Genomic DNA, 26,698 nt, shown 5'->3' with positions numbered 1-26,698 from the left:
GACCCCACTGCCACATGAAAGACTCTTCTCTTTAAAGCCCTTGAAGAAAGACGAGATCCCCTTTGTGACACATTTTCACCTCGACCTGCAGCTAAGTATCTGCTGGCCTGCAGCCCACAGGAAATTGAGGTTCCAACAAAGGCTCAAAGCAAGACTCTCATTGAGGCTGGTCATTGCAAACAAAATGCTTAAAGGCATTGCATAGGAGGCAGGGGTTTCTCTTAAAGTTCTTCTGTAGGAAAACCACCAAATACCCCCTCCGCACTCTGAAACAGGAAACTGTGGTTTCAAAGCCAAATCCTGCAGCAGCCAATCAGCAGCTGAGAGACAAAGCAACCAATCAATATTAAAAAACCCAACACCCGTGCAGATTGAGAGCTCAGTGAATGAGAGGAGAAGGTGTGGGCACGAGGATTTATCTTCAGTGTACTGCGGTGAGAGCAAAACGCCAACTTCCACTTTTTCTTCATGTTCAGAATGTTTGCTTCATTATCGCCTCTGAAGCAACATAATTCCCTCTCAAATATCAGTAAAACTTGAGAAAATTTAAACACCTACATAAAAGTACACCTACATACGGGAGCTCACAGTACATCACTTACTAAATATTTAAAGCATCAAATTAGAATGAAAGCTCTACCTGAAAGTACCAAGAGCACTAGTGGTGGGCGGGATGACCAAAAATGTATACCACAGTATTTTTCAAAATGATACCGGTTTCACTGTATATGACAGTATTTATTAATTTTTTTCCATGCATGACCAGTTGTAAACCACATTTTCTACTGATTGATAGAGAAAATAGGCTACTGCAGTGGATTTACTTAGAATGCCTATTTTATTACATTTACATTTACATTTAATCATTTAGCAGACGCTTTTATCCAAAGCGACTTACAAATGAGAACAAAAGTGAAGTGAAGTGACATTCAGCCAAGTATGGTGACCCATACTCAGAATTTGTGCTCTGCATTTAACCCACCCGAAGTGCACACACACAGAGCAGTGAACACACACCCGGAGCAGTGGGCAGCCATTTATGCTGCGGCGCCCGGGGAGCAGTTGGGGGTTCAATGCCTTGCTCAAGGGCACCTAAGTCGTGGTATTGAAGGTGGAGAGAGAATTGTACATGCACTCCCACCCACAATTCCTGCCGGCCCGGGACTCGAACTCAGAACCTTTCGATTGGGAGTCGGACTCTCTAACCATTAGGCCACGACTTCCCCTGATACCGTCTATACCGTCATGATGAGGGAATATTGTAGAAAAGTTCCAATCTAAAGATTGACGAAACACGACCCATTAATACATGTTAACCAGGAGTCACTCTTATTTATAATCTGATAAACGCAACATGCATGTCCAATAGATGCATGTTAAGCAGCTATGCAGTGGTTTTGGCTATATTACTTTTTGGTCTCATGCAGTGCACTGCCTGCATCTGAGTAACAAAAAAAAAACTAGAACAAAAAAAACCCAATAAACAAAAAGTGCATAATATTAGCAGACAAACTATGCTCATATTTATAATTCCAAACAGTCAGTAAGCAACAGGTGCTTGGAAACGCTGTCTTTTACTCATTTATTGACGAGTCGGCTGTGGTACGGCCAGCTGAAAGCAATGCCTCTCTGTCGAGACGACACTGCGACGGGAGAGTCAGATCTCATGCCCGCGGGGCAGCACTGGTGACATCTTCCAACTGAATCATAACTAAGGTTTATCCCAAAAAGTTGCTAGGTTTGTCAGTACAGTACATATATTCTATGGGCGGTGGAAATGTGTAGAGGTCAGTGCATATTGTAGACAAGTTCTTCTGTGTCATCACGCTCTACTAGTTCTACAGCTTCAGTTTCGGAACTTTCACGCCTAGTATCAGATACAGCTGTGTCCTCGCCACAGTGTAACAGTGAAAACAGACCCCTCTCAAACATGTTCCGAACATTATTTAAACAACATCGGTATTGTGGTATTCTAAAAATTCATATAAGAAAAATAAACACCGGTATTCGGTATGAACCAGTATACCGCCCAGCACTAAAGAGCACATGAAGCAGTGGGGTTCTTTATTTCTCTTTGCTAGTTTGGAGAATGGAGAACTCTTAAAGGGTTAGTTTGCTTAAACATGCAAATTCTGTCATAATGTCTTTCCTTTTGTCAGTGGAACACACATAAAAATAGATGTTAGGTCTGCACAGCATTTTTCCAAACAATAACAATTATTAAGTATATTAAATGCATATACACATACATACACACACACAAACAATCAAACCATTTACATGCCACTAATGCTGCTGTTCGCTTTCATTTTAAGGATAACATCATCTTTGACATTTTCCTTAACTTCCTTTTGTGTTCCACAGAAGATAGTCAGTCACATGTTCGAAATGACATGAGGATGAGTAAATGACATTTGTCAATTTTAAGTGTCCTTAAAAAATAAAGTTTCCAAACAGAACTAAATAAAATTCCAAAGAACCTTTGAATCTCGGGTTCTTTAGAAAACCATCCATATACTGGTACATAATTCTAAGAATCTACAGTTTACCATTAATAACTTGTTTTCCCCTCCAATTAACCACAAAGCACTCTTTAGAACCCTTAAACAGATAAAGAAATCTCAAAGAAGCAAAACACAACAACTCACAAAAAACACATTTAAACTGCATGCCAAGGCTAATCTCATCCAGATAAGGCTGCAAAACCAAAACACATTGCTTCCCTGAAGCTATTAAAATGTGCAAAATCAACAATCAAAACATCAGTGCTAGGTTTCAGACTGTTGAGTGCAGCTCTGAGGGAAGCAGGTGTCAGTGTGAGGGGGGTTTGAGAGATCAGAATGTCGTTACAGAGGAAACAGTGGGCGCGAGTCACATTTTGACTTGCAGCTGCGCCGAGCTGACGCACAGGAGCTACTGACCTGTGTGGCGTTGGAGGCAGGGCAGGTTTCATGGAGTTGATGGGGTTCATCGGAGGAACCTAGGGGTCTATGGGACACCCCGAATCACCTCAACCTAGCAGGCAGTCTGCAAAAGATACAGATAACATGAATGAATGAGAGACACGTTAGAATAACAGCACTCAATCAAAGCAAAGGCTCTGTTTTTCTTTCACTCACTAAGGCAGACGTGTAACACCGCTGTATTGGCTTTAACCTATTTCATTTGGAGGGCTCTCAGATGGCTGCAGCTTTGCCCAGAGGCGCGAGGGGTTAATCAACAACTGACTGCGCTAGCACATCTTTCTCAGCGCTTTGATAGGGTGGGTTTTGCAATCGTTTCTTCGAGTTGGAACCTTTCCACCAATCAGAGTTTAAAAAGCAGCCAGCGCCGCACACAAAGGAGTGAGATTTGACAGCATGTGTCATCTCGTGGGCTGCTGCACCACAGACGAGAGAATCTCTGGACTGCAGCACCTGAGACAAAAGCCGGTGCAAAGCCTGAGCTTTAAAACAGAGCGACGGGTCACAACCGTAGACGACCTGAACGCTACGCGTTACTGCAGGATCCTCGCGCTCTCTGTGGAGATGGGAGAAGCCAGGGAAGGAGGGAGGGAGTGAGGGAGAGGGCTATTTATAGCATGATTTGATTTCAGAAAGAAAAGAGAGATGTGGAAACACGGAGGTTCTCATGGCCGCTACCGCCACCGCTTTGAGATCCGAGCCCTCTGCGAAGATAACGCCTTCAACCCCGCTCAATTATTTAAGCTATCAGGCAGCTTGTTCCGACCAAAGAGGGTGCTTCTTTGTGTGTGTGTGCATTTAGATTGGACAACGTTAATGACAACAAGACCCCCGCCCCACCCCACTGCCTCTCTGTGTGTCTAAACTCTTAGGGGTGAAGCTTGATTAGTGCACATGCTAATTTGCCACTAACATCAGTGGCTGTCAGTCCCCCTACACCCCTAACTCTCTCTCCACCCCCTCAACAACGCTTTGCACTTCCATTTTCTTCTCTTTCCTCACATTTAGGTCAGTTACTCCACAGCTTGAAAATAAAGGTGGATGAATGCCGCTGCGTCAAGGGGGGCTACAGGAAGAGTCACTCAGAGGAGTGACAGAGTTGATCAGAGAGAGGTTCACCTACAGGGATAATGAGAGGATCGAGCGGAGGATGAGAAAGGGAGGTGGGTGGCAGTGACAAAATGAGATCCTCCATTGTCGTGTTTTGATAACCACTTGACTGAAGCAGGCTTAGCAATATTTACATGCTTGCTTAGCCATTTTCATTAGCTCGCTTAGCCATTTTTCGCCGGTCTCACGGTTATATACTAACCGTCACACCCCTAATAAATATATATATATAAAAAAAAAAAAAAAATATATATATATATATACATATATATAAAAACATTATATAATAATAACTGAATGGTGTTTGCCCTGGCAAAATTCACTCCCACAGTTCTAGGACAGCAGATGCTAGGGCACTCTGGGTTGATTTCTTACTGGTCCAGGGTAAAATTTCCCAACCTCTTATCTCTAAAAGACCACTATTGATTACTAGCTTTCTGTATCAAGCAAAAATACTTGTTTATTACTTTTGAATTCTGGAACCTGTATCTATGAAACACATTACCTTATAGCCCTTCATAATTAATTAACTGCGAAGTGACAAGCATTAATGGCGTTTAATTAGCCCCAGTGCATCTCATCCCACCCCTGTAATCATTAATCTCTCATATTGGAACAATCCTTCAGTGAAGGAGCATCTATTCAAACAGTGGACAACCGTAATCCATCCACTCTGGAAACACGAAACAACGCTTGTGAGGAACACACACACATAGTTAAAGATCCCATGATTTGCTTTCCTGTGTTGACATTTCCTATTGCAACAAAGTTTTAAGTCACAGTTATAAAACTTGCTTTACAATGTAACATTCTCATTCTACAGAGCATCTGATTGGATGACAAATTATACATGCCCCTGAGTGCAAGATGAGTCATCAAAAATTTTAATCCACTCCCCAAGTACAGAAACAGGAATACATTTTTGGCAATCAAGCCACAAAAATTAGATTTCAAAAAGTCTTTTAAAACATATCCGGAACACCAAAGTAAACATCCCAACACACATGCCAAGCGTAATCACGAGTCAAGGTGTGCTCATACTCTCAGCAAAGGACACACACGCACTCCTAAAGGTCTTATTTTGTGCTATGAAATAACGTGGTTCAGCATCTTTGCTTGTTGCTTTCCCTTCACTGTGTGACGGATAACAGCACAAACATTTCTTGCCCTGGAATGAACAGAACACACTGTTCTTTACTGCTGGGCTCCATCTAACCCCCTCCCCTCTTTTCCTCTAGTTCCACCCCTGGCCTGCAGTGACCTGTTCCTGCTGGGCTTCCCTCCCTTTCTCCAATTCTTCCAACACGTGGACCATTATTTCTTTTTCGTGCCATTTCCCTTACTTTTAACTTTCTCTACCCAACGTCTAACACACAGAGTCTCGTCCTGCACCCATCCGACAAGACCGTTCAGTCTGGGACAGCAGGGCAAGATGGAACCACAGGGGTGTGACCATTAAGGGCACGAAACGCCTCTGCTTTTTCTGCCAAACAGCACACAAAAGCAGGCAGGCCTTTGATTTCTGATAGGCCCAAGAAATGCCTGTGTGTCAGCGCTCTTGAAATGAAGTGCAGATTCAGCTCTCTGCAGGGACTGCGCTTTCAGAGGACAGAAACTGAAACCCATCACAGGTTCGGAGAGTATTCTAGGAATGATCGAGATTGGGATAAAGAGGAGTATTGTTCTGAACCTGAATTCAACTTTTTCATAACTTTTTGAAATACAATGTGTGGTTTCTGCATCACTAGCAGCAACAAATGGAACAACATCTCTGGCTCAAAGGTGTAAGTCTGCAGCAGGGCTACCTGTTTATCCAAACAATGGAGGACAAGTAGAGTTTTCGGGAAAACTATTTTCACAATCCTTTTTGCCGCTGCTAGTGCCACAGAAATTAGTATTTGTAATTAAATAATAGTTTTTCTGTATTATCGATAAAAGAAAAAAAGAAAGAAAAAAAAAAGAAAAAACACAACTGAAATAAAAAAAATAATAATAAAAAAGCAAGAACTAAATTGTAAAAAAAATAATTTTATCATGTCGATTTTATCAGTTTGGTATTTTAGTTTTGGATAAATAGTAATAACATTAATAAAATGTTAATGTTAAATATACAATAATGATTTAATAAATAACAAATTAATAAAAAAATAATAATTATATTTTTGTCATATTTATTATTTACTTTAAATAAATGAATTACAAAAATAAACAAATAGTTAAAATATTAACTCTGGCAGACCTAAAATTTTAAAACTGAAGTAGAAACTAAAGTATCCAATTCTGAATAACATTAGACAAAAATAAAACAAACGATTTTCAAACTATGAAAACAAAAACTTCAAAATTTTATATATATAAATATTAATATATATTTAAAAAAATATTTGAAATGCACAGATGAAGAAACAAATGTTTTCCCATTTAATACAACAGTGCTTGAGAGCCAGCATCTTCAAACGAAGGACAATCCCAGTGCATCATTAAGAACAGTGGTCGCTCAAGACTAGCTAGGAAACCGCCTGTCCAAAAATCCACAATTCGTCTGCCTGCCAAATGGGGGAGCGCCTTGGGTCACACGGTTAGGAATACCCTCCCCCATGTAGCTAAAGCCAGAGCCGAGAATCTGCTGCCAAACAGAGAAAGAGAAAGAGGCTGGGGGCTGGGGAAGGGGATGGAGGATTAGGAACCACAGGAAGGCTGGGCCTGATAACGCATTCCTCCACACATGTGCACACAAACACACACACACACACACACTCACTGCTCTCTGGCTAAAAGTGTCTCAACACCAGCAACGGAGCTGCAGCAAAGAATGCGGGGTTGAAACTGTAAGCAAGAACAGAGTACAATAAAGATCATTGTGGATGTAAAAAGACACGCATATCACAGAGAGCAAGAAAACTAAGGGAAAACGGGATGCCGCATTACATATACGCCCACAGACAGTGAGCTGTGAAGAACACTGATCATATCTCTTACCTGAGAGATCAGGAAACAAACAGCCCAGCGATTTACTTAAATCCAAAATAATATAAGTTGTCTACCAGTGTGGCGCAATAAATGCATCAACGCATGAATATTTGAGGGTGCCAATTCTGTATTACTGCAGCAAAAAGCATGTTAAAACACGCGGTTAAGTGTTGTGACTCGCTAGCTGAAGTTGGAGTGCTGGGTCAGTTTAAAGTAGATAAATTGACGATGCATTCAAAGGTCACCCTCAAACATCCACCACCCATCCACTAAAATGTAATGTGCATAACAGTGATGAAACTGCACATTTGATTATTTGCAGTGAGATAAAAAAAACAAATGTTCCCAGTTAAACTCATACCTACCTCATTCCCTACTATCTCGCTTTGCCTTTATGGCCTCGGCAGATTGTGTGATGCAAGTACGGCATGCAGCAAAGAAAAAAAATATGCAAACGTAACTTGAATCCCAGTGTAGGTAGATAGATAGATAAAGATGAGTTGTTTTCAGGAGAGCGACCACACTGCTGTCTGTATGTAGTGCATGCCACCTTGTAGGTCAGCTTTGTTTGTTCAGTGTCCAGGCCCGTGTTTGGTGCTGTTTGAATTTCTCAAACAAACACACAGGACTTGAAGAGTGTGAGCGTGTACAATCCGGTCTGCCACCTCCCTTTGAATAAATTCATTAGCAGCAAACAGAAAGTGAAGAACAACCGGTTTTTGCACCTGGTATACACCTATGAGAGCAAAGCCAGATGCAAGAGATTCGGAAAGTGTGTGAACACTCAGCAGCATGTCAGCATCCAATTATTCGGAGTCAGTTCTAGTACTTTAAGGATTTGTTTTAAAGTCAAAGACAGCTGATTTCCAGCCCAATAAAGTGAGTATATTATGAAAAAAATATTTAATGATTTAAAAATGGATTAACTAAGAAAATAAAATGGAATAAATGAAGCTTAAAAAGTTTTGGTCTATATATAGAAAGTCAATGGGGAATAAAAAATGATTGACTTCCACTGCATCAAAAAGAAAAAGTAAAAAATACTGAGACAGTTGTTAAAATAAACTCCAAATAACTCATACTGGTTTGGAATGGCATGAGGTTGAGCACATGGTGACTTATTTTTTGTAGACTGTGCCTTTAAACGCAAGCCAGAATTCCAAAAAGATACTACTATGACATCGCCAGCATGGAACGTGTTGAGCATCCATGTTTCATAACACATCTGTGAGCGGTTTGGACATTTGTTTGTGTCTGGAAGAGCGGCAGGGCATCAGGCCAGAGCAAGTATGTAGTGGTGGAACAAAACAGGCAGTCACCATCTTAAATCAGCAGATTTAGTGGGTCTCTACGTGTCACCATTACTCAGACACCAAAGTTTGGGGGGAAATGCTTGTCGCCGCAAGGTTCATTTCATCACCATGAAACTATGACAAATGCTTCTGCATCTACCGTCCGCTTGGAAGTTTGGGAGTGTCCTGGACTCTCCAGTGCCAATCAAAACTCTCAAAAAGATACTCTTGGTGGAAAGACCTGCGCTACAAAGTACCAACAAAATTTCACAAAGAAAAGGACTAGGAAAGACAATTAATAAGCATCAGGGCTCCAGACTGCGAACAAATGCTCCCATTTCGTGACCTTTTTTTTTGACGGTGCGACGAAATATTGTGAGAAGTAGCACTGGCGTGACCACCGCATGCACCGCCATTTCTGTTGCATACGAGAAACATCAAACGAAAATAAAAGCGTAACAAAATCTCATTACTCATTTGAGCTGCTCAGCACAGGCCGTTTCAATTTGGACTGTGACCGAAAATGTTGCCCTTATTTGTGCATTAAGTAAAATGTGGAAAATATGTGATATATTGTGTTGCGGGCAGATTTAAAAGTGTGCCCCTAAATCATCTTCTTGTGCACCCAAAAATGTTCAGTCTGGGGCTACAGTGATCTTAGTAAGAATAGTTAGTCTGGAATCCTGAGGAAATCAGTAAAGTTCTTTACCTATGTGCAGCATTATATTTGTACCATTCTTCAGCAATTTCCCCAAACCCTTATTCCCAAATCCTTGTCGATACCATAAAACTATCACACATTTCTGCTCCTTTTCTACCATCCCAGGTTCAAAAAGCTCTTCAACTACATCCACCGCCATTATATTTTTACCATTCCTCAGTGATCTTGCTTCTCAAACCCTTTCATCTCTTCAGGTCCAAAATTGGTGGGAAATGCTTCGGTTTCTGCTTCTCATCTACGGTCCCACTTTCCCCAATGCCATTCAAAACTCTAAGAAAGATATTCTTTGTGGAAATATTTGCTCTCCAATGTCCCAACAAGAAATGCCTCAAGGAAATGTAGTAGTTCTTTATTTGCGAGCACAGCCATTATATTTCTATGAAAAATTTGTAACGCGGCTGAATTCATCAGTGTTTCTAGTTTATTAGCAAAGCCGTCAAGATGCATCGCCATTCTGCGAGGCAAGAAAAGGTTTAGTGGAAGTGCACAATGGAGCACATTCATTTGGCCGATATCAGATTTCTTCACGGGCATCAGTGAACGGTCTATAGGAGTCCAAGCCTAGCTACTCTAAAACCCATTTCCCTTGTTCACGTTCGTTGAAATTGAGCTATACGGCAAATGCAAATGGCATTACATTGCATTGATTCTCTTTTAATGACTTTGTTACACCTCTGACTGTCCTTTACAAAAGCAGAGCTGGCTCGTTTGTTCAAGGGCCTCCGCTTGATAAACTTGCCTGACTTCAATGCTCAGCTGCTCTGTGTGTGTGTGTGTGTGTGAGTGTGTCTCTCTCTTGCTCGCTCTCCGCTGCAACGTGACTCGCTCTGCACACAGCAGTGTCTTTCTCTCTTTTGCTGGTGTAGAGGAAAAAAAACAGGTTGACTGACTGATGGTTTGGCTGATGAATGGTGACAGAGCCACTCGATGGAGACTTGCATAGGGACAGCTCTCTGCCGGCCAACAGCGGCCCCCCTGCTCCATTATCAGAGCGATGCTTGCCGTGCGGCATCCATGGGGCAGTAAAAGTTCTTCTGCTGCGATCATAGCAGAGGTGCCATTGTTTTGACTCCCAGGCTTTCACATCCTCGCATAATGCGATACTTCCAAAAGATGAGTGGTTGGCCTCTCGATATCATTACGAGGGTCTTGAAAACAAGCAAGGTTCATGCGTATCATATTCATTGGAACGTGATGAGCCCTACAAATGCATGGCAACAAACACGTTTGCATAAAGCAGCTCCCCTGCGGATGACTAGCTGCAATCATGGGACTCATCATGACGAGGCTCTTCACAAAGACAGCTCAGAGCCTATGCACATGCTACGACACTGTCAAGCTGATTCTGAACACCACAAACCACCAACACACCTGCATCCAGAAAGAAAAATCTGATGAAAAGGCTCTTCCACACCCCAAACCGTTTGCGACTAATTGAGCAATTTGTCTTTTTCCTCATTTATTTTGTCCATTCACGACAAGGTGTGGCTTGAAATGGGAAAAAATAACGCCTGCCCTGTAACCAAAAAGTCTGAAGAAAATGGTGTTTATATGAATTAAGTGCATTTTAACGATATATAAATAAAGAAAACAAATTACATATTTATATATTTTTTTTAAATGAATATTATATATGGATATTTAAATAAAAATATATTTATAAATTTTTCTATGAAAATAAATGATACATTTACATTATTAAAAAAATGGATATTAGACATATGCATAGTTAAATAAATGTGTATAATTAAATAGGCATATTAAAAATAATAAATATATTCAATAAAAGAAAGAAAAGGAAGATAAATTATATATTTATATTTATAAAATAAAGAGATATCAGATGTACATTAAAGCCCACCACACAGTGATCCTACAACAAGTAACAATGACTTTCCAAACAAATACATTTACAAACATGCATCCCATCATTTAAAGTCACTGTACTGTTGGTCAGGCAGTATTAGCCAATAGGCCTGTGACGGTGTCACAGCGGTTGTCTACTGCCACCGGCAGTAGTGCACGTTACGTCACGCACTCTATGCAGACTTGTTTTGTATACAAGTGTAATAACAGTAATAGTTGCAAATTGTTTTATTTAGACTAAGTCTATAGTAATTTACAAATTACCTCAAATGCCATACACAGTGTTTCCTTTAGATTGGCAGGTTTGAGTGCAAGAGAATACAGTTTATGCATTCAGCAATTTAATTTTGTATTGGGCGATGGACCTTGTTGGGAAACCAAATACTACATCGCCGATCTGGTGCCAGCTCCATTCATGTCACCCATCCGCGTTTGTACGAGTGTTTTCAAGTTCCTGTGTTTGTAGATGCCTGCCTGGTCAGGTTTGGTGAGGCTTAGTTTCTCCAAACTGGCCAAATACAAACGAGATGGTGATAAATTAAAGATGTTAACAATAAATGTGCCAACCATTCCTATTTCAAAGAGAGCGTGTGAGACCAGGAATTAATGCGTCCCCTGGATTTATACTTTTGCCTGGCTCTGCTTCCCAAGCCTCCGCTGACTGCACTCACACCTTCCCAAATGGACAAGGCTTTTTTTCAGTGAACCAGACGCAACACCGCATCACAATAGGGTTTTCTAGTGTCTACCCAGGACATTTGAACTCTGTGTCAGTACCTCATAAACATTACGAGGCAGTTTACTGTCAGAGATCTGTCATTTCGTGTAGTGCTGCATCCACTCGTGTCCTGCAGAAAGAGTGTATTTAACTTTATTATTGAGGCTACTTTCTTGTTTAACTATTATTTCTTTGATATTTGTGTTGTGCATGCTGCGTATTCACTGACGGACATGCTAGAATAAACACGCACTTTGTTAAACGATGATCGGACCCACTAATCAGCTTATGGGAGGAAGAAGGGGAAATCATTGCTCAGAAGGCTGGAAGAACATTCTGCTGCTGTAACAGGAAGCTACAGCACATGAGCATCTGAGCAGCCTAGCGTGGAATAACACAAACATGTGAGAAACCGTTAGTCAGAGAGGTCTGTTTGACGACAGCGCTACACCTCTGTTTTCTCAGGTTGTGGGTGTGTTGTGGTCAAGAGGCCGGCGGGAGGACTGTTTGTGTATGTGGTGAGATGACGTCAGAAGAACAGGTCAGTCGCAACTCTGCTGGGGCTTTACACTGTGTCAGTAAAGAGTGTGTCAGTGTCCCACCCCTGCACTGACTCATCCTTTCAGTTTGACGAACACACGCACGCTAGGGCTGTACAATTATGACAAAAATCATAATTGTCGATTATTCCCTTGAAATTGTAAATGCGATTATTAATTAAGGATTAATCACAATTTACACTGACTGACAAACTAAAAACCTTTAGTGCTTTTCTAAAGTATTAAGCCGCAAATGTCAAATTTCTTCTTTAAATTATAAAAAGCATAAAAATATGAATGGTATTATAATAGTACACTAAAACTTAAACAATAGAAACCCCTTAAGATAACATGTATAAAGAAAAAAAACATCTTAAAGGTTAACTGACTCCACCCACTGGCAATTTTTGAAAAATGCTGAAAAGCGGGCAGAGCACAGCGGAGATAGAGGGGAGGGACCGAGGGCGGGGCTCAGCAGGTGGGGCGTGAACCTGAGACCCGCGGTGACAGATTAATTGACAGATGCTGTCAGAGTCGCTAAAATGGAGAATGACTATAGTGACGAAAGTAGCTTTGCAACAGAGCATTCATTTGAAGTAGATGACTTTTCTCCTCCACCTTCACCTGAAGTGGAGATGGAGAATGTCGAGGTGTCTGTGGACACAGAGCCAGGGCCTGAGCCATATTAATTCAAGCCGCTGGCTCAAACTGCAGTCTTAACTACCACATTGTGATCGGCATCCGACAATGCTAGCGAAGCAGTTGTGCAAGAGAGAATGGGGCCAGTCTCGAGTAAGGCACTGTGTCACTTTTCAGCGCCAGCTGTGTGGAGGAGTTCATTTCCACCTCCATTGCGTTGGAAAAGCAATCCCATGTAAAATGCAGTTTGCACACTCCAGCTCTAGGCGGGAACTCGCGGTCTTCCAGGCCAAGTGCATGCAACCACTGGCGCCTAATTTTCAAGTCTGTTGCAACCAGCAACACTACACCTACGTACCATCCTGACCACTGTAAATAAATCTAAGCTAACTTGAAGCTTTCCTAACTGATGCAATACTATGCTAAACTAACTATGCTTCTAACAATACTAATGTTACACTAACAACTATGCTAATTAACTACATAGGCTATACAAAATAATTTAATTAACTATATAAATGCTATGCTAAATAGATGCTAAAATACTCCTGAACGTTTTCAATATTCGCAATAGTGATTTTGACGGACCAAGATTACTTGTGCTTACGTCATCTGCCACACCACTTACGTCACGTACCACCGCAAACATCCAACAGGAAAAATCAACTGCAGTAGCAACCGTTCAACCTGAAGAGGGCGGCACTCAGACGTTTTTACACCATCTATTGTAGAATTAAAACACTTTATAAGCAAATGTCAAAAAAGTTACTCGAATCAATGAACAGCACTAATAAATCCCCATTCTTACAGATCATTAACTAAAAGTTGGTTTAGTTACTCTTTAAGCATGCAGAATAACATAAGTGGACTTTGAACGATCAATTGCCACTTTGAACGATTACATAATTGTGGCATCCATAATTGTGAAATTTGATTAATTGTGTAGCCCTAATGCACGCCCCCTTAAGCATTCACACACACTGCAGCCTCTCTCCTAACAGATCTACCAGGGAGATCCGAGGGCTACTGCTTCTCCATCACTCAGGCAGAAACGGAGCCGGATGCTGAGCGCACCTGTGTGGGTAAATCTGTCACAGGCAACAGATAGAAACCAACAGATTCCAGATCAACTGAGTGATGGCCATTTTACACTATCCCGCCATCAGCTCAAAAGATTATACATTTATCAGGCACAGCATAAATATTTTACAACTTGCATCTGTACAGTTTGATACTAATGCAAACAGCTGTCGGAAACCTGACCTCTGGCTGTAAAGATTACTGGTTCAAGGATAGCAGGTTCAAGCCGCATTCAGCTTGTATGGAGTAGATTTTATTCGGCCCAGATCTGGAACCAGCTCTGGCACACTCACGAGCCAGCAGACTGTCAAAATGCTTAAGGTATGACACTGCTGGACGGAGCATACAGTAGTCAGCTTGTGATGAAGACAGGGCGTTAAAGGTCAGGCAAACCTGACACCCAGTTTATTTTGTCTGTGACGAGCAGACGGAGAGGTGATGCTGGATTAGCCATTCTGGTCCAACAGCCTGAGGGAGTCGCTGTCCCTGCTCTCACCTTGGCATCCTGCCAGCCGGGACTAAGGGCAAGATGGGGCCTGAACACCAGTCACCTTTGTCCTCACCCAGAAAATGCAGTGTTAAAAGCATTAGTTTGACAAATCTATCTAGGGATCCTTAGGAGCACATGATGAAAAAGCAAGTTAGGACAGGTTCCTTTCCTGGGTGGTGCTGCTGAAGAGAATCACAACCTGCATCTTGCGTGTTCATTCAGGTGAGAAAGTTAAAAACGGTTTTTAATGACCACTTCAGCTTCTTTCAGAGGTGCTTGCTCAGAAAAAGTGGCTCGGGAAAACACAAGGAACCCATGACTTGGACTGCAATTATCGATATAACAAAGTCTTGACAAGGGTGCATTTCAAGTGATAGTTCGCCCAAAAATAAAAAATTACCCCATGCTTTTCTCACCCTCAAGCCATCCTGGGTGATTATGGCATTCTTTTTTCAAACGAACACAATCGGAGTAACATTAAATAATGACCAGGCTTTATAATGGGAGAAAGATGGTAGCCTTTCAATCTCCACAAGGACTCTTACCACGGCAGATCAACATTGTTGGTCGCGGACAACTAGTGATGTATAATCCTATGTAGTATAATAAATGTGAAGACATTTTTTCTTTGCTTTGTTACATTTTCTATAAGGTGTAACGTTAAAAATATATTAAAGTGCATATAAATATAATGTAATATATAATAAATAAACCTTGCTAAGCCTACATCATCTGGTGGACGCCACTCTCTCATGAACACGTGTATGACATTTAGAGATTTATAAAGTTGTAAATATGGATATTTTTCTTACACAAATGCATCGTTTCACTTCAGAAGGCCTTCTGGACTATAATGGATGGGTAAAATTTCCTGGACTTCAAAATTTGGGCTTGCATCCACTCCCATTATAAAGCATGGATTACCCTGGACATTATTTAATTTAACTTCCATTGTATTCGCCTGAAAGAAGAATGTCATATACACCTAGGATGGCTTGAGGGTGAGTAAATAATGGGGTAATTTTCATTTTTGGGTGAACTATCCCTTTCACTAACAAGAAGCAAGAACAAACATGTTATTTCAGTCAATACCAATCAGTAAAATATTGAGCTAAAGCATGGAAACAATGTCTGTTGCTGTAAACGAGTCGCCAGTTGGTTGCACAACAAATTTCTCATCTCAACAATCAGATTCTTTTACTTCACCATCAACTTTGTTTACTGACAGAAGGCGAGCGGAGAGGCAGGATAGAGACGCAGGGCTAATGAGGCATCTATCAGAGCCCACGGTGTCCCTGTCACTGAGAACAGAGAATCCATTAGCCCGAGTGACCTTGCTTGGTTGTGTCCACTCCACACTAACCAGACAACACCATCGCCGCTGCCACAGCCTGAGGAGGAACCAGAGGAATGGCTCATTACTGCAGAAAACCAGCCTTGTAAGGAAGGGTTGTGAGGAGCGATGTGTGTACTCATGGTTCAGCCAAAAGCAGAATTTCATGTTGTCGCAGATTGATTTGCCTGTAATTCAAATCAGACTCAAAAGCTGCGGCACACTACTCTGCAAATTACCAACTGAAGAACATAAGAAGCCAGGGTGTCAAAAACAACATCACAATTAATTATGATTATAAGCTTTAAATCTATGTTATAGATTTAAAACATAAAAAAACCTGGTTAAAGTAATAAATAAAATATTTAAACATTGAAAGTAATATAAAAATATATTTATTTAAAATGTCCTTATTAATATTAACACACACACACATATTTATAAATGTAAATATATATTTTTTATAAATATATATATATATATATATATATATATATATATTGTTTTGATCATTTATAGTATATATTATATTATTATTTTCACATGTCATGTATGTTTTACAACTCTGCAAACAGTCCCCTGAATAATCTTGTCAAATTATGGTGTATGGCCAACAATATTGTGTGTTTCATGTGCTAGGGTTCTCACCAACCCCCCTTGCCCTCTTTTTGTCCTTATAATGATTAATTGCACCTTGCCATCCTCACATGGGGAGCTGCACCATATGGAGGGTGTGAATGATGACAGAGCGCTTCTCTCTGGTGGGCAGATTAGATGGAAACGAGCTTGTTTGGGGAGTTGCCTTGTGGCAGGGCAGACCGGCAGAGGACCTGCGTCAGAGCCTGGTGAGGGCTGATGGGAAGATTAGACAGTGGCTGCCATTGCAGATGAGAATGCAGGAAAGTATCATTTTGACAACACGTCCAGTTTTCCTGCATGAGCCCAAGTGACGCACAACCCATTCTGATCTGATTCTGGTGTTATCAGTTTCGGGCAGCTCGTTTTAAGAATGAAAGATCATGTTTTAGCTCCAAATTATATTAATTTATTCAACCATAGATTTAATTTACGGTATGGTACCAATACCAATGTTGAAAAAAAGGGACAGTTCACCAAAAACAAATATTCACCCTTATGTTGCTCCAAATCTGTTAAATAATTTCTTCTGCGAAACACGGCAGAAGTTTTTTTTCCATATAATAAAAGTCAATGTTCAAAAACAAAACTGGATCCCACTTACTATCACTGTATGTACAAAAAAAAAAACACCTAGACATTTTTCAAACCATCCTTTTGGGTTACACTGAAGAATGTAAGTCAATTTTTGAGCAACAAATTCACACTTTTAGGTGAACAAACTCTTTGAACTACTGTTTCTCTATCTTTTTGGTTCGCTAGCTTGTTATTTATTAAGAGTGATCAAAAAAAAAAAAAAACGGAGAAAGCCATTCAGATTGCACTCAACTCCCTTGACAGAGAGACTTATCAGAAGGCGGATACTCACTGCGTACCTCTGGCAGACACGCACAAGATTAGAAACATTCAGAGCCGTCAATACAAATATGTTTCTTTTTGTGAGGGGACGTCTGTGCCTGAAGGAAGGATAAAAGAAGTTAGAGAGAGAGAGAGAGAGAGAGAGAGAGAGAGAGAGATACTTTGCTGCCTGGTGTTTGAACTGTCATAGTGTGTCTAAGCCTTTTCTCAGGTGGCCAAACGCCAATACAGTAGTGTATTTGAGAGTGTGTATTACAAGACATTGAACACAGCATCTAATCCTCCTTATCTGTAACAGATGTCACCACAGTCAACTAAAAATAAGAGGTGAAAATTGAAGCCTCACACCTTTTCACAAACTAGTGGACTGGAGCAAATAAAAGTGTCTAATGCAAGCTCAACTGTCAGTATTTATGGCATAATGTTGATTAATATAAAATTGAATTCCACTTGGCCCTCCTTTTCTTTAAAAAATCTGGGTTACAATGAGACCAAACCATAAATGTTATAATACTAAATATGTAAACAGCAGCCCAATGCAACACCATAACTGTTGTTATTGGTACCTATAACTATTAAAAATCATTTTCGTTATTTGAAATGAAGGTAAAAAAATAAATTATATATATAATTGTATATAATTCTTTAATATAATTTTACAAGAACTAAAATTACTAAAACTGACATAAAAAAGCTAAATTGAAATACTAAAATAATAATGACAATTATAATAAAAGAAACATAATAACATGAATAAGACTAAAATAACACTAAATGCCATACAACCTTTTTTAATGTAAAATGTATCCCTTCTTAAAGATTATTTATATATATATATAAATTGCGCTCATATATATATATTTATTTTTTTTTATTTTTTTTATTTTTTAAAGAATTTAGAGAAGTCCAAATTTTTTGAAAAACATGCCAAAATTGACATTAACCTTGAAACCAGAATGATTCTTTAACAATTTTTCATAATGACTCACAAAAACTAGACACAAATGAAGTAAAACAACTCTCACAATGCATTAATATGAATCATTATCACTTTTTACAGAAGTCTTCACACAATCTGGCAGGGCGTAGGATATGGACTTGCGGATAACCACAGATACCTAATTGTGTGCTTGGATCACATGATTGGCCAAAAAACTGAGAGAGAAACCATTAGCTGCTTGTTGTCTAAATGAGCACCCCTATAACTGACATTCCCAGGATTCCTAGCAGCTGGTGGAAAGGTACTCCAGGGTGACCCCTGCGACCCTTGCACATTGATATCCGAGGAAAAAGTGATTTTACCTTTCTCTGCCGTACAGCCGAAGAAACAGTCCTCAGGCCACAGTCCCTACAGGAACAATTTGCATGAGTGGTCGAAAAAGAAAAAAAAAGCCCCACTGCCCCAAAGGGATCAAAGCTATTCCTAGGTATCCCAACATACGGGGCGAGTGAAGAACATCAATTTGCAGAGCAAACGGCAGCTGCTATGAAAGGGAAAGAGCTACCTGCCCCCATCGTGGAGTGCTCTGTGTCCACCCCCAACTCTGACGGTGCGCTTGTCCATCTCTGGCATTCATGTCCACCCCCTATATACCTCTAGAAGTGGAATTTACTACTCACACCCAAGTCTTTGAAATTACAGGATGTGGAATCATCTGTCCTCCTTTAATCCTGTGAGATGTGCTTCCATTTTCAAAAAGGCTTTTAAAGGAGAAGCTTTGCTCTTGGATGAGGAGCTCGCGACCATTCGACATTAGTGAGGTACGAAACAGTGGAATCCTTTTATTTCTGCAATTATTTTATTTAATACAGACAACCCAGAATTTCTGAATGAATGAATAAAAACATTTCATTGGGCATTGAAAAAATGTGAATAAATTATAAAAATGTTAAATTTTAATAAAGTATAAGAATTTTTTTTTTACGGAACTCAACTTATTAAAAACTTTACAATACATTTTTTTTTTAATTAGCAATAGACAAACATTTCAATCACTAAAATTTAATTAAGCTTTTAAAATGGAATTAAGAAAGAAACAATGGAAAACAGAATTTTGGAAAAATAAAACATTTATAAAAATAAAACATTTATAAAAATAAAATCGTTTTCGTAGGGCCCCTAAAAATGTCAAACATTGTTAAACTTTTAATAAATTATGTTATTTTTAAAATTAATTGAATTAATTAAACGGAATATTTTTTACTATTTAAATGTAAATGTCTACATTTATTAATTAAACACAGTCCAGATTGAGGAATCCAGAAACATCAAAACAATCGATAGCCTGAATGCATTGTAAGTCGATTTGGATAAAAGCGTCTGCTAAATGCATACATTTAATTTAATTTTAATTTATAATAAATTTAGGAAAAAGGTTCATAGGGCCCTAACAAAGTCAAGTCAACAAAGTGATGCGGTCTGGATCTCGGTGATTGCAAATCACCCATGGACGGCCACAAGTCTAGACACTTTTGGCAAACCCTGTCCAGCAGCCTGCAATCTGACTTCAGCAATTTCCAAAACGTCTAATTTGTCTGTCGGGAGAATGTGTGTGGTGAAAAAGGGGGAAGAAAAACGAAAGCAGATATCCAGGTTTATAACCTCTGCCCTCAGGCTTTTATCCTGCAGAGGTATGTGTGGTTAATAAAGCAGTGCTTGCATGCACACAGCTAGACAATAAGATGTTACTCGTCTCTCTGCGCCTGTCCTCTAATTCACAGACTGCAGGGGTAAAACAGCATGCAGGACGCAGGCGGATTACAGCCAGACCTATCCGATGATCTTCAGGCTGTTCTCTAATGCCGCCACACGCCTGTTATCACACAGCTCGAGCAACGTCTGAGTGGTGTTAATGCAAGATCTCCTTCCTGATGCACGTCTCCATCGTATTCCACATGTTAGCAATATGAAAACTCGTTTTAGAGTCATTCAATGCATTTGATGTGGGTTTTCCTCTATTTCAACAACAGAGAGCGTATATTTGCGTCTTGTAGCGGTAAGCCATTGACATCACCATGGAGGGAAAACGGACACAAAGCGGCTTGAACATCGATTGCATTGATCCGTACCTGAACATCTTAATGTTTAATCACAAAGCAGCCCCCTTTACTCGGCCGTTATGTGATCCCATTAAACCCTTTAACCACATCTCTTCTCAGGCAGACCGTGGGGGTCCATGCTTCATACGGTTTCTCGGACCGCTCAGACATTTAATCCGCCACAGTTGATAACCACAGAACACAGAACTCAAGAGAGAAAACTGATGTAATGGATGGGCTTTTTGAAGCTATGCTTTAGCGCACTAAATATAGCCTGGCTAGATCCATACGTGCAGCAGAGAAGTTGATTTCAACACTGCATACGTTGCTCACTCCGCAGATATAAAAAGAAAGTCCCCCAGAGTACTGAAACAGTGAGGCAGACAGAAACGAGAGGGCATGGCTGAAATCTGTCTGTGTTCTCTTTTATTTCTGCGATCTAGAGCATTACTCTCACTTTGCAAGAACTAAATGTTCAACCTTACTAACCACCTCCAAGACAAAAAATTTTAAATTTTTTACTGAATTTCTAAGACTAAAATTGACATGTAATACCAGCATACTGTGCATTGCATCCGTTTACATTTCAACAGTATAACCCTAGTAGTAAGGTTAAGTAATACATTTAACTCAGCAAGTGGCAACCAGTTAACAACAAGAAAAAAAAAAAAAACATGTATTTTTTAACCCAATTTTGAATAAAAACTTGCCTGAGGAGCAAAAATTGTGACTAAATGTTCCTCTAAAGTCGAGAAAAAAATTTGTGATTATTTTTTTTTGTGTGCAAAATATAAAAACCATTTTAGATTATCAATATGACTATAGTGTAGTATAATTATTTTATGTATTAATAATAACAAACAAATAAAATAAACCGCATTTAATAGTAAAATATTTATTGTTTTAAAAATATATTTAAGAAAACTAATAGCATGCTTTACAGTACAATAACACAAATATTTAATTTTCTTCATTAAAACATTAGTTTTTTATTGTGGCCTTTAAATCTTTATTATAGACAAAAGACGCTTTATAAGCACTTCTCATTACAAGTATGGGAAGAAGCATGTTGCGTCCAAAAAGCAAAAGTTTTGCTCTAAAACACTGAAAACACCAGATCAGGAGGTATACACAAATAAAAGAAGGGTTTTACTCTGCTATCTGATAATCACACTGAGCCATAATGCAATTTTTGTTTTATTTTGATCAATCATGCAGTACCACACCTGACTCAAGTTGCATTGTGGGATACAGTCTCATGCAATGTGCTCTAGATGTATACATTTTAGCATATGCATTAGCATTTCCTGTAACAAAGCAGATAGAGAAAATGTACACAGTATGTATACTGCAAAAAATTGCATGAGATTGAATCATTATGAACATAGCTCAACTTAAAAATTCTAAATAAACAGGCTCAAATAACATGAAGGGATTTACATGTGAAGGAATCACTCTTCCTGGACGGGCTTTTATTCATCATTGTGTGAGGTCTGGATTGAATTACCTGCTCATCCTTTCGTTCGTACAGAAGGGCCTCTGTTGACACATCCCCTACAAAACTGCTGTCTTCACACTCTCACTCTGAGCCAAGGTCAAGCACAGTGTTTGCACAAACCAAGGTTAAAAAATAAAGTGATAGGTTTCCCAGTGCAATGACTCTATTTTAAAACACAGCTCCTGTCTTCAAAGACATGGCATGGAGTGGCTTACAGTTTCACCTGAGACATGTGCATGGAAGATACTTATCATTAAAGGGAACAGTTTACGTGTAAGACAGTAAGCAGAGGTGAGAAAAAGTGTTTATAATGTTTGAAATAAGGATATTTATCTTACAAAATTGGCAAAAAAACAGGAACATGTAGCCATGTGGGAAACGTTTGATCACTGGTGCACACACTTTATGTCACATTGTCTGAACTGTTGACCACTTACCCCCATTCAAAGGCTTAGAGGGACCAGAACAATTTTTAATATAACTCAGATTGAATTCATCTGAAAGAATAAAGTCACATATACCTAGGATGCTTTGAAGGTGAACAAAACAAAGGCAAATTTTCATTTAAGTCAATTAAAGTCAGATAAAAAGACTGATGTGAGTCACGACTGTCAGTTTGAAAATGTCACAGGAAATGGTATAAAAAATGAAGAACTGCAGGTATGTTCAAAATATACTTTACTGTATACAGTACACTCCAATTTTAAGTCTTAAATAAAACCACACAAAAAGTTTAACAGATTTGAAAATTTGAACATCCATTGTTTAGATAGATCGATAGTTCTGATACGAACATAAAATGACTACCAATATCTGTTTTAATTTATTTATTATTATTACTACTAAATAAAAAAAGTTAATGAGAAAGAGTATTATTGTAATATAAATACATATTCAAAAGTTGAGAATAAAAACAATATAATTATTTTACAGTAAAACTGTAAATTTACAATACTAATGTTTGTCCTTATTATTCCCAAAATTGTCAATTGTCAATATGACTAAAAAATATATATTTTCTTTAATATTTTAGTAATCATTAAAATAATAAATAGGAAACATGACTACTGATATTTCACTTTAAAATTACAATAACAAAAAAACAAGAATAAAAAAATATGATAATTTAATAGTAAAACTATAAATTAGAATTTACTTATTTCCAATTATTTCCAAAATTGTTCTGATTGTATAACACAAATAAATATTTTTTATTTTGTAATAATAATAATTATTATTACTATTACTATTATTATTATTATTATTATTATTACTACTACTAATTAAAACATTAAAGTATTCATTTTTTGTATTCATAAAATCTTTTATTAGAAGTAATAGTAATAAGTAAACAGTAATAGCAATCTATGACTATCGTAAATTCACTGTAAAATTCTGACTACAATAGAAATAATTATTTTACAATAAAACTGTATATGTACAGTACTAATATTTATGGCTGTCGTCTTATCTTAATTTTCAAATGTTAAACCATGAACCTTTTAAGCTGCAAACTCTGTATGCTGTTGTATGCAAACATTACCTAATAGTACCACAGAAGCACCGCACAAGCTAAGAGCACATTTAATAATATTAAGCTTAGGCCTGTATCCCCGGAGAGAGGCGACACAAAGCCTTTAGGACCGTAGCTTTACTTGACACTGCCATCAATTACTGACTAACTCCTCACGACAAGCAGTGCTTTTAGTAAACATTTCCTCGACACAGAGCACATATGAAGACAATGCAACAGTGAGAGTTAAATATTCATGACGATAAGAAATTATGTCATCATTTATTTTTAAAATCAAAAGAACGCCCGATGCTGTTTGTCCAGAATAGCAGATGGCTTGGGTTCTTATCATAATTAAGTGATCTATCTCCGACAGTGTCTTAGAATGACACGATGCATGCAAATTAGGGCCTAAAAAATAGAGAATCAGCAGAGGGATGTCTGTGGCCATCATTTGACCCCTAGAGACAGGTGGCACAGCATTTGTCGCCTACCTGGTCAGTGACCCGCAAACACACAGCATGTAGTGCTGAGGTTCTGTGCACCACCTTCACCATCTGTCCATCTCACCTGCTGTGTAGTTACCGGCCTAAAACGCCTCCCGCTACACCAACCTGCCTGTAGGTGTGCTGCCAATATGTAAAGCATCAGGGTGGAGCACTCTATCATGATGCTAATGCAAAATGTATTGTGATTCGACAGGCAAAAAACCCTTCCAATGCTGCCTGGTGTATGTGGAGTAACTCGGTTTCAGCATATTAGATCCCTAAGAAGACAGCTCAAACAAGGGAAACAAGCAGGTGTTTCACACACACACACACACACACACACACAGAGAGATACTAACATGTTTAAAAACACCTCTTGAAGCAGATCTGGTGACAAAATTCAGAGTATTCAAAACAAACCAAAGAGCCACAATGATCGCTGTGACTGGCAACTATGCAACACAGGTGTCTCAAATGGATTTATCTGTCAAATTCACTTAACAGCATCCCGCTTGATCTAATAACAGCTGTATAGCCTACTTTATAATGCCACACATTGCACTCACCAGATCAGACCACATTCAAACCCGTTTGCATTGAGGAAAAACTGAATGCACTAGCTCAAACTGAGATTCACTGTCTAGCTGATTCCCACACATACTTTAATCAATAACCACATAGCATGAGAATAAACGCATGCAGAAGCCAAAAGCAATTGAAGAACCCATGATTGAGTCGATTTATAGTCTAAAGAATGTGTGTGAAAAGAAAAAAATAAATAAAGACTGACTGATTTTCAATTTCAATTCATGCTTTAGCAGGAGGCTTTTCAACTGTATAAGCTCGTTTGCATTGGTTCATCCTTCCTATATTGAATCATTTGAGGGCACCACACATTTATGACAGATTATTACTAATCTGACAGCTGGAATAAAGAAGTTAAACGCAAAGAAAAGCAGGAAACGACTAATGTTACACAGGGCCATTCAAATCACGAAGCGTGAGTGAGAAATAAGCCTTTGAGTCTCGGATCACACTGAAAATCGCTACACACGTGCACGTACAAAAATAATCTAAACATAGCACAGGAAAAGGTAGTAAAATGAAAGATAGCTCTAATGATTTGTCCTCACCTTCCACTCCGGCTGCCCGAGGTTGATCTGTTGGCTGGATTCTTCTTTCCTTGGAAGAAAATCCCCTCGAAACGTTCAAAAACAAAAGATGAGGATCTATTTTGATCCTCACTTGGTTTAAAATGGATAAAAACGTAGCCGCTTCTCTTTTCTCGGGTATCTACGGTTACCTCAGAAATCGGAAGCCGTGCGAGTGACGTTAAAACCGTTAAAACTCGAACATATTATTGGCGAATGTTTCGGATTTCTATGTATATGATCCGCGTGTTGTGGAATAAAACGCCCTAAGCTTTCTGTCTCCTAGCATTCGTGTGTTTTAACCAAATGTTTTTGTGTAAATCCAAAGAGTCGCGGCTGCTCTCGTGCTGCTTCTGCGCGCGCGAGTCTGCTCGACTGCATTCCTCCCTCTATTGCACAATGAGTCGCTATAATTTATTCATGAGATCATGGGGATGGAGGTGCTCTGTCGGAAGAAGGAGAGGCAGTTCTTCTCTTTCTTGCTTGATTTCTTTCGTTCGTTCTTTCTTTCTTTCTCTCTCTCTCTTTTTGTTACTCACCCGCTCATCGCCCTCCCAGCTGACTGACTTCCCTCGAACGCTAGACTCGATTAATGGAGCGTCGAGCAATCAATAAGACACGAGACTGGAGGGTGACGATTGTTCTGCGATCGATGATTAATTAAATTGGGGGCTTCTTCATTAAGGACACTTTAATCTATAATACAAATGTATCACATGTAATAGCAAATTTTACCTTTCACCTTGAAATATTGGAACGACTATTAATTTCCTTTAAAATCATTCTAGATGTTAAGTATTTATATACTATTATAGTATTTGCAACATGATTTTATCATTCATTAGATATATATATATATTGCAACTTTATTTAAATCAATTACAAATAACTGTGATCATTTTCTCGCCTTTTTCCAATATATTTCAAAAGAATAGTGTAGTGATTTAAAACAAGAACTTATTTGACTTAATTAGTAAAAAAAAAAAAAAAAAAAAAAAACGCATTCCGGTTATGATAGACCCTGTAAATATGAGAATGGCTGCCATTGTGGCTCTGGAGGATCATACTGTAATGTTAATAAAAGGAATTTTTAGGGAGGGTGGAATACACTTGAGCCAAAATGGCGCACTGTTGCTGTGTTATATAAATGTTCAACCAGGAAGCATTTGGCAGGCAGCCTGTGTTAATGGTATTATTTCACTGACGAGCCACTGCCATTTCTTCTTTCTCTCTCTCTCTTTTTTGTTACTCACCCGCTCATCGCCCTCCCCAGCTGACTGACTTCCCCTCGAACGCTAGACTCGATTAATGGAGGCGTCGAGCAATCAAATAAGACACGAGACTGGAGGGTGACGATTGTTCTGCGATCGATGATTAATTAAATGGGGGCTTCTTCAATTAAGGACACTTTAATCTATAATACAAATGTATCACATGTAATAGCAAATTTTACCTTTCACCTTGAAATATTGGAACGACTATTATTTCCTTTAAATCATTCTAGATGTTAGTATTTATATACTATTATAGTATTTGCAACATGATTTTAAAATCATTCATTAGATATATATATATATATATATATATAATATATATATTATATATATTATATATATATATATATATATAATATTTCTATTAAGATTTCCTTATTTCTGTGTCAGTTTTAATTTAAGTAGGCCTACTTTCACAGATTTTAAAAAAATTCTAATATTTAGCATTTATTTTATTGCAACTTTATTTAATCAATTACAAATAACTGTGATCATTTTCTCGCCTTTTTCCAATATATTT

At 38.8% G+C, this 26,698-nt stretch overlaps 1 protein-coding gene across 2 annotated transcripts in view; it reads right to left on the bottom strand.

The window, feature by feature from the left end:
- Window positions 1–25,470, bottom strand: part of LOC113054699 (zinc finger MIZ domain-containing protein 2-like) — a 41,104-nt gene extending 15,634 nt beyond the window's left edge. For both annotated transcript variants that reach the window (XM_026220418.1, XM_026220417.1), the window contains exons 1-2: window positions 24,887–25,470; window positions 2,922–3,027 (exon numbers count right to left, since the gene is read on the bottom strand). In XM_026220418.1, coding sequence (XP_026076203.1) covers window positions 2,922–2,971 — 50 coding nt within the window. In that variant the 5' untranslated portion in view covers window positions 2,972–3,027; window positions 24,887–25,470. The remainder of the gene's footprint in view (window positions 1–2,921; window positions 3,028–24,886) is intronic.
- Between the last annotated feature and the right edge of the window lie 1,228 nt (window positions 25,471–26,698).

This window comes from Carassius auratus, chromosome 35 (assembly GCF_003368295.1).
Source record: "Carassius auratus strain Wakin chromosome 35, ASM336829v1, whole genome shotgun sequence".
NCBI lineage: Eukaryota > Metazoa > Chordata > Actinopteri > Cypriniformes > Cyprinidae > Carassius > Carassius auratus.
The sequence above is the reverse complement of the archived record's forward strand: the minus strand, read 5'-3'. Positions and strand labels throughout refer to the sequence as shown.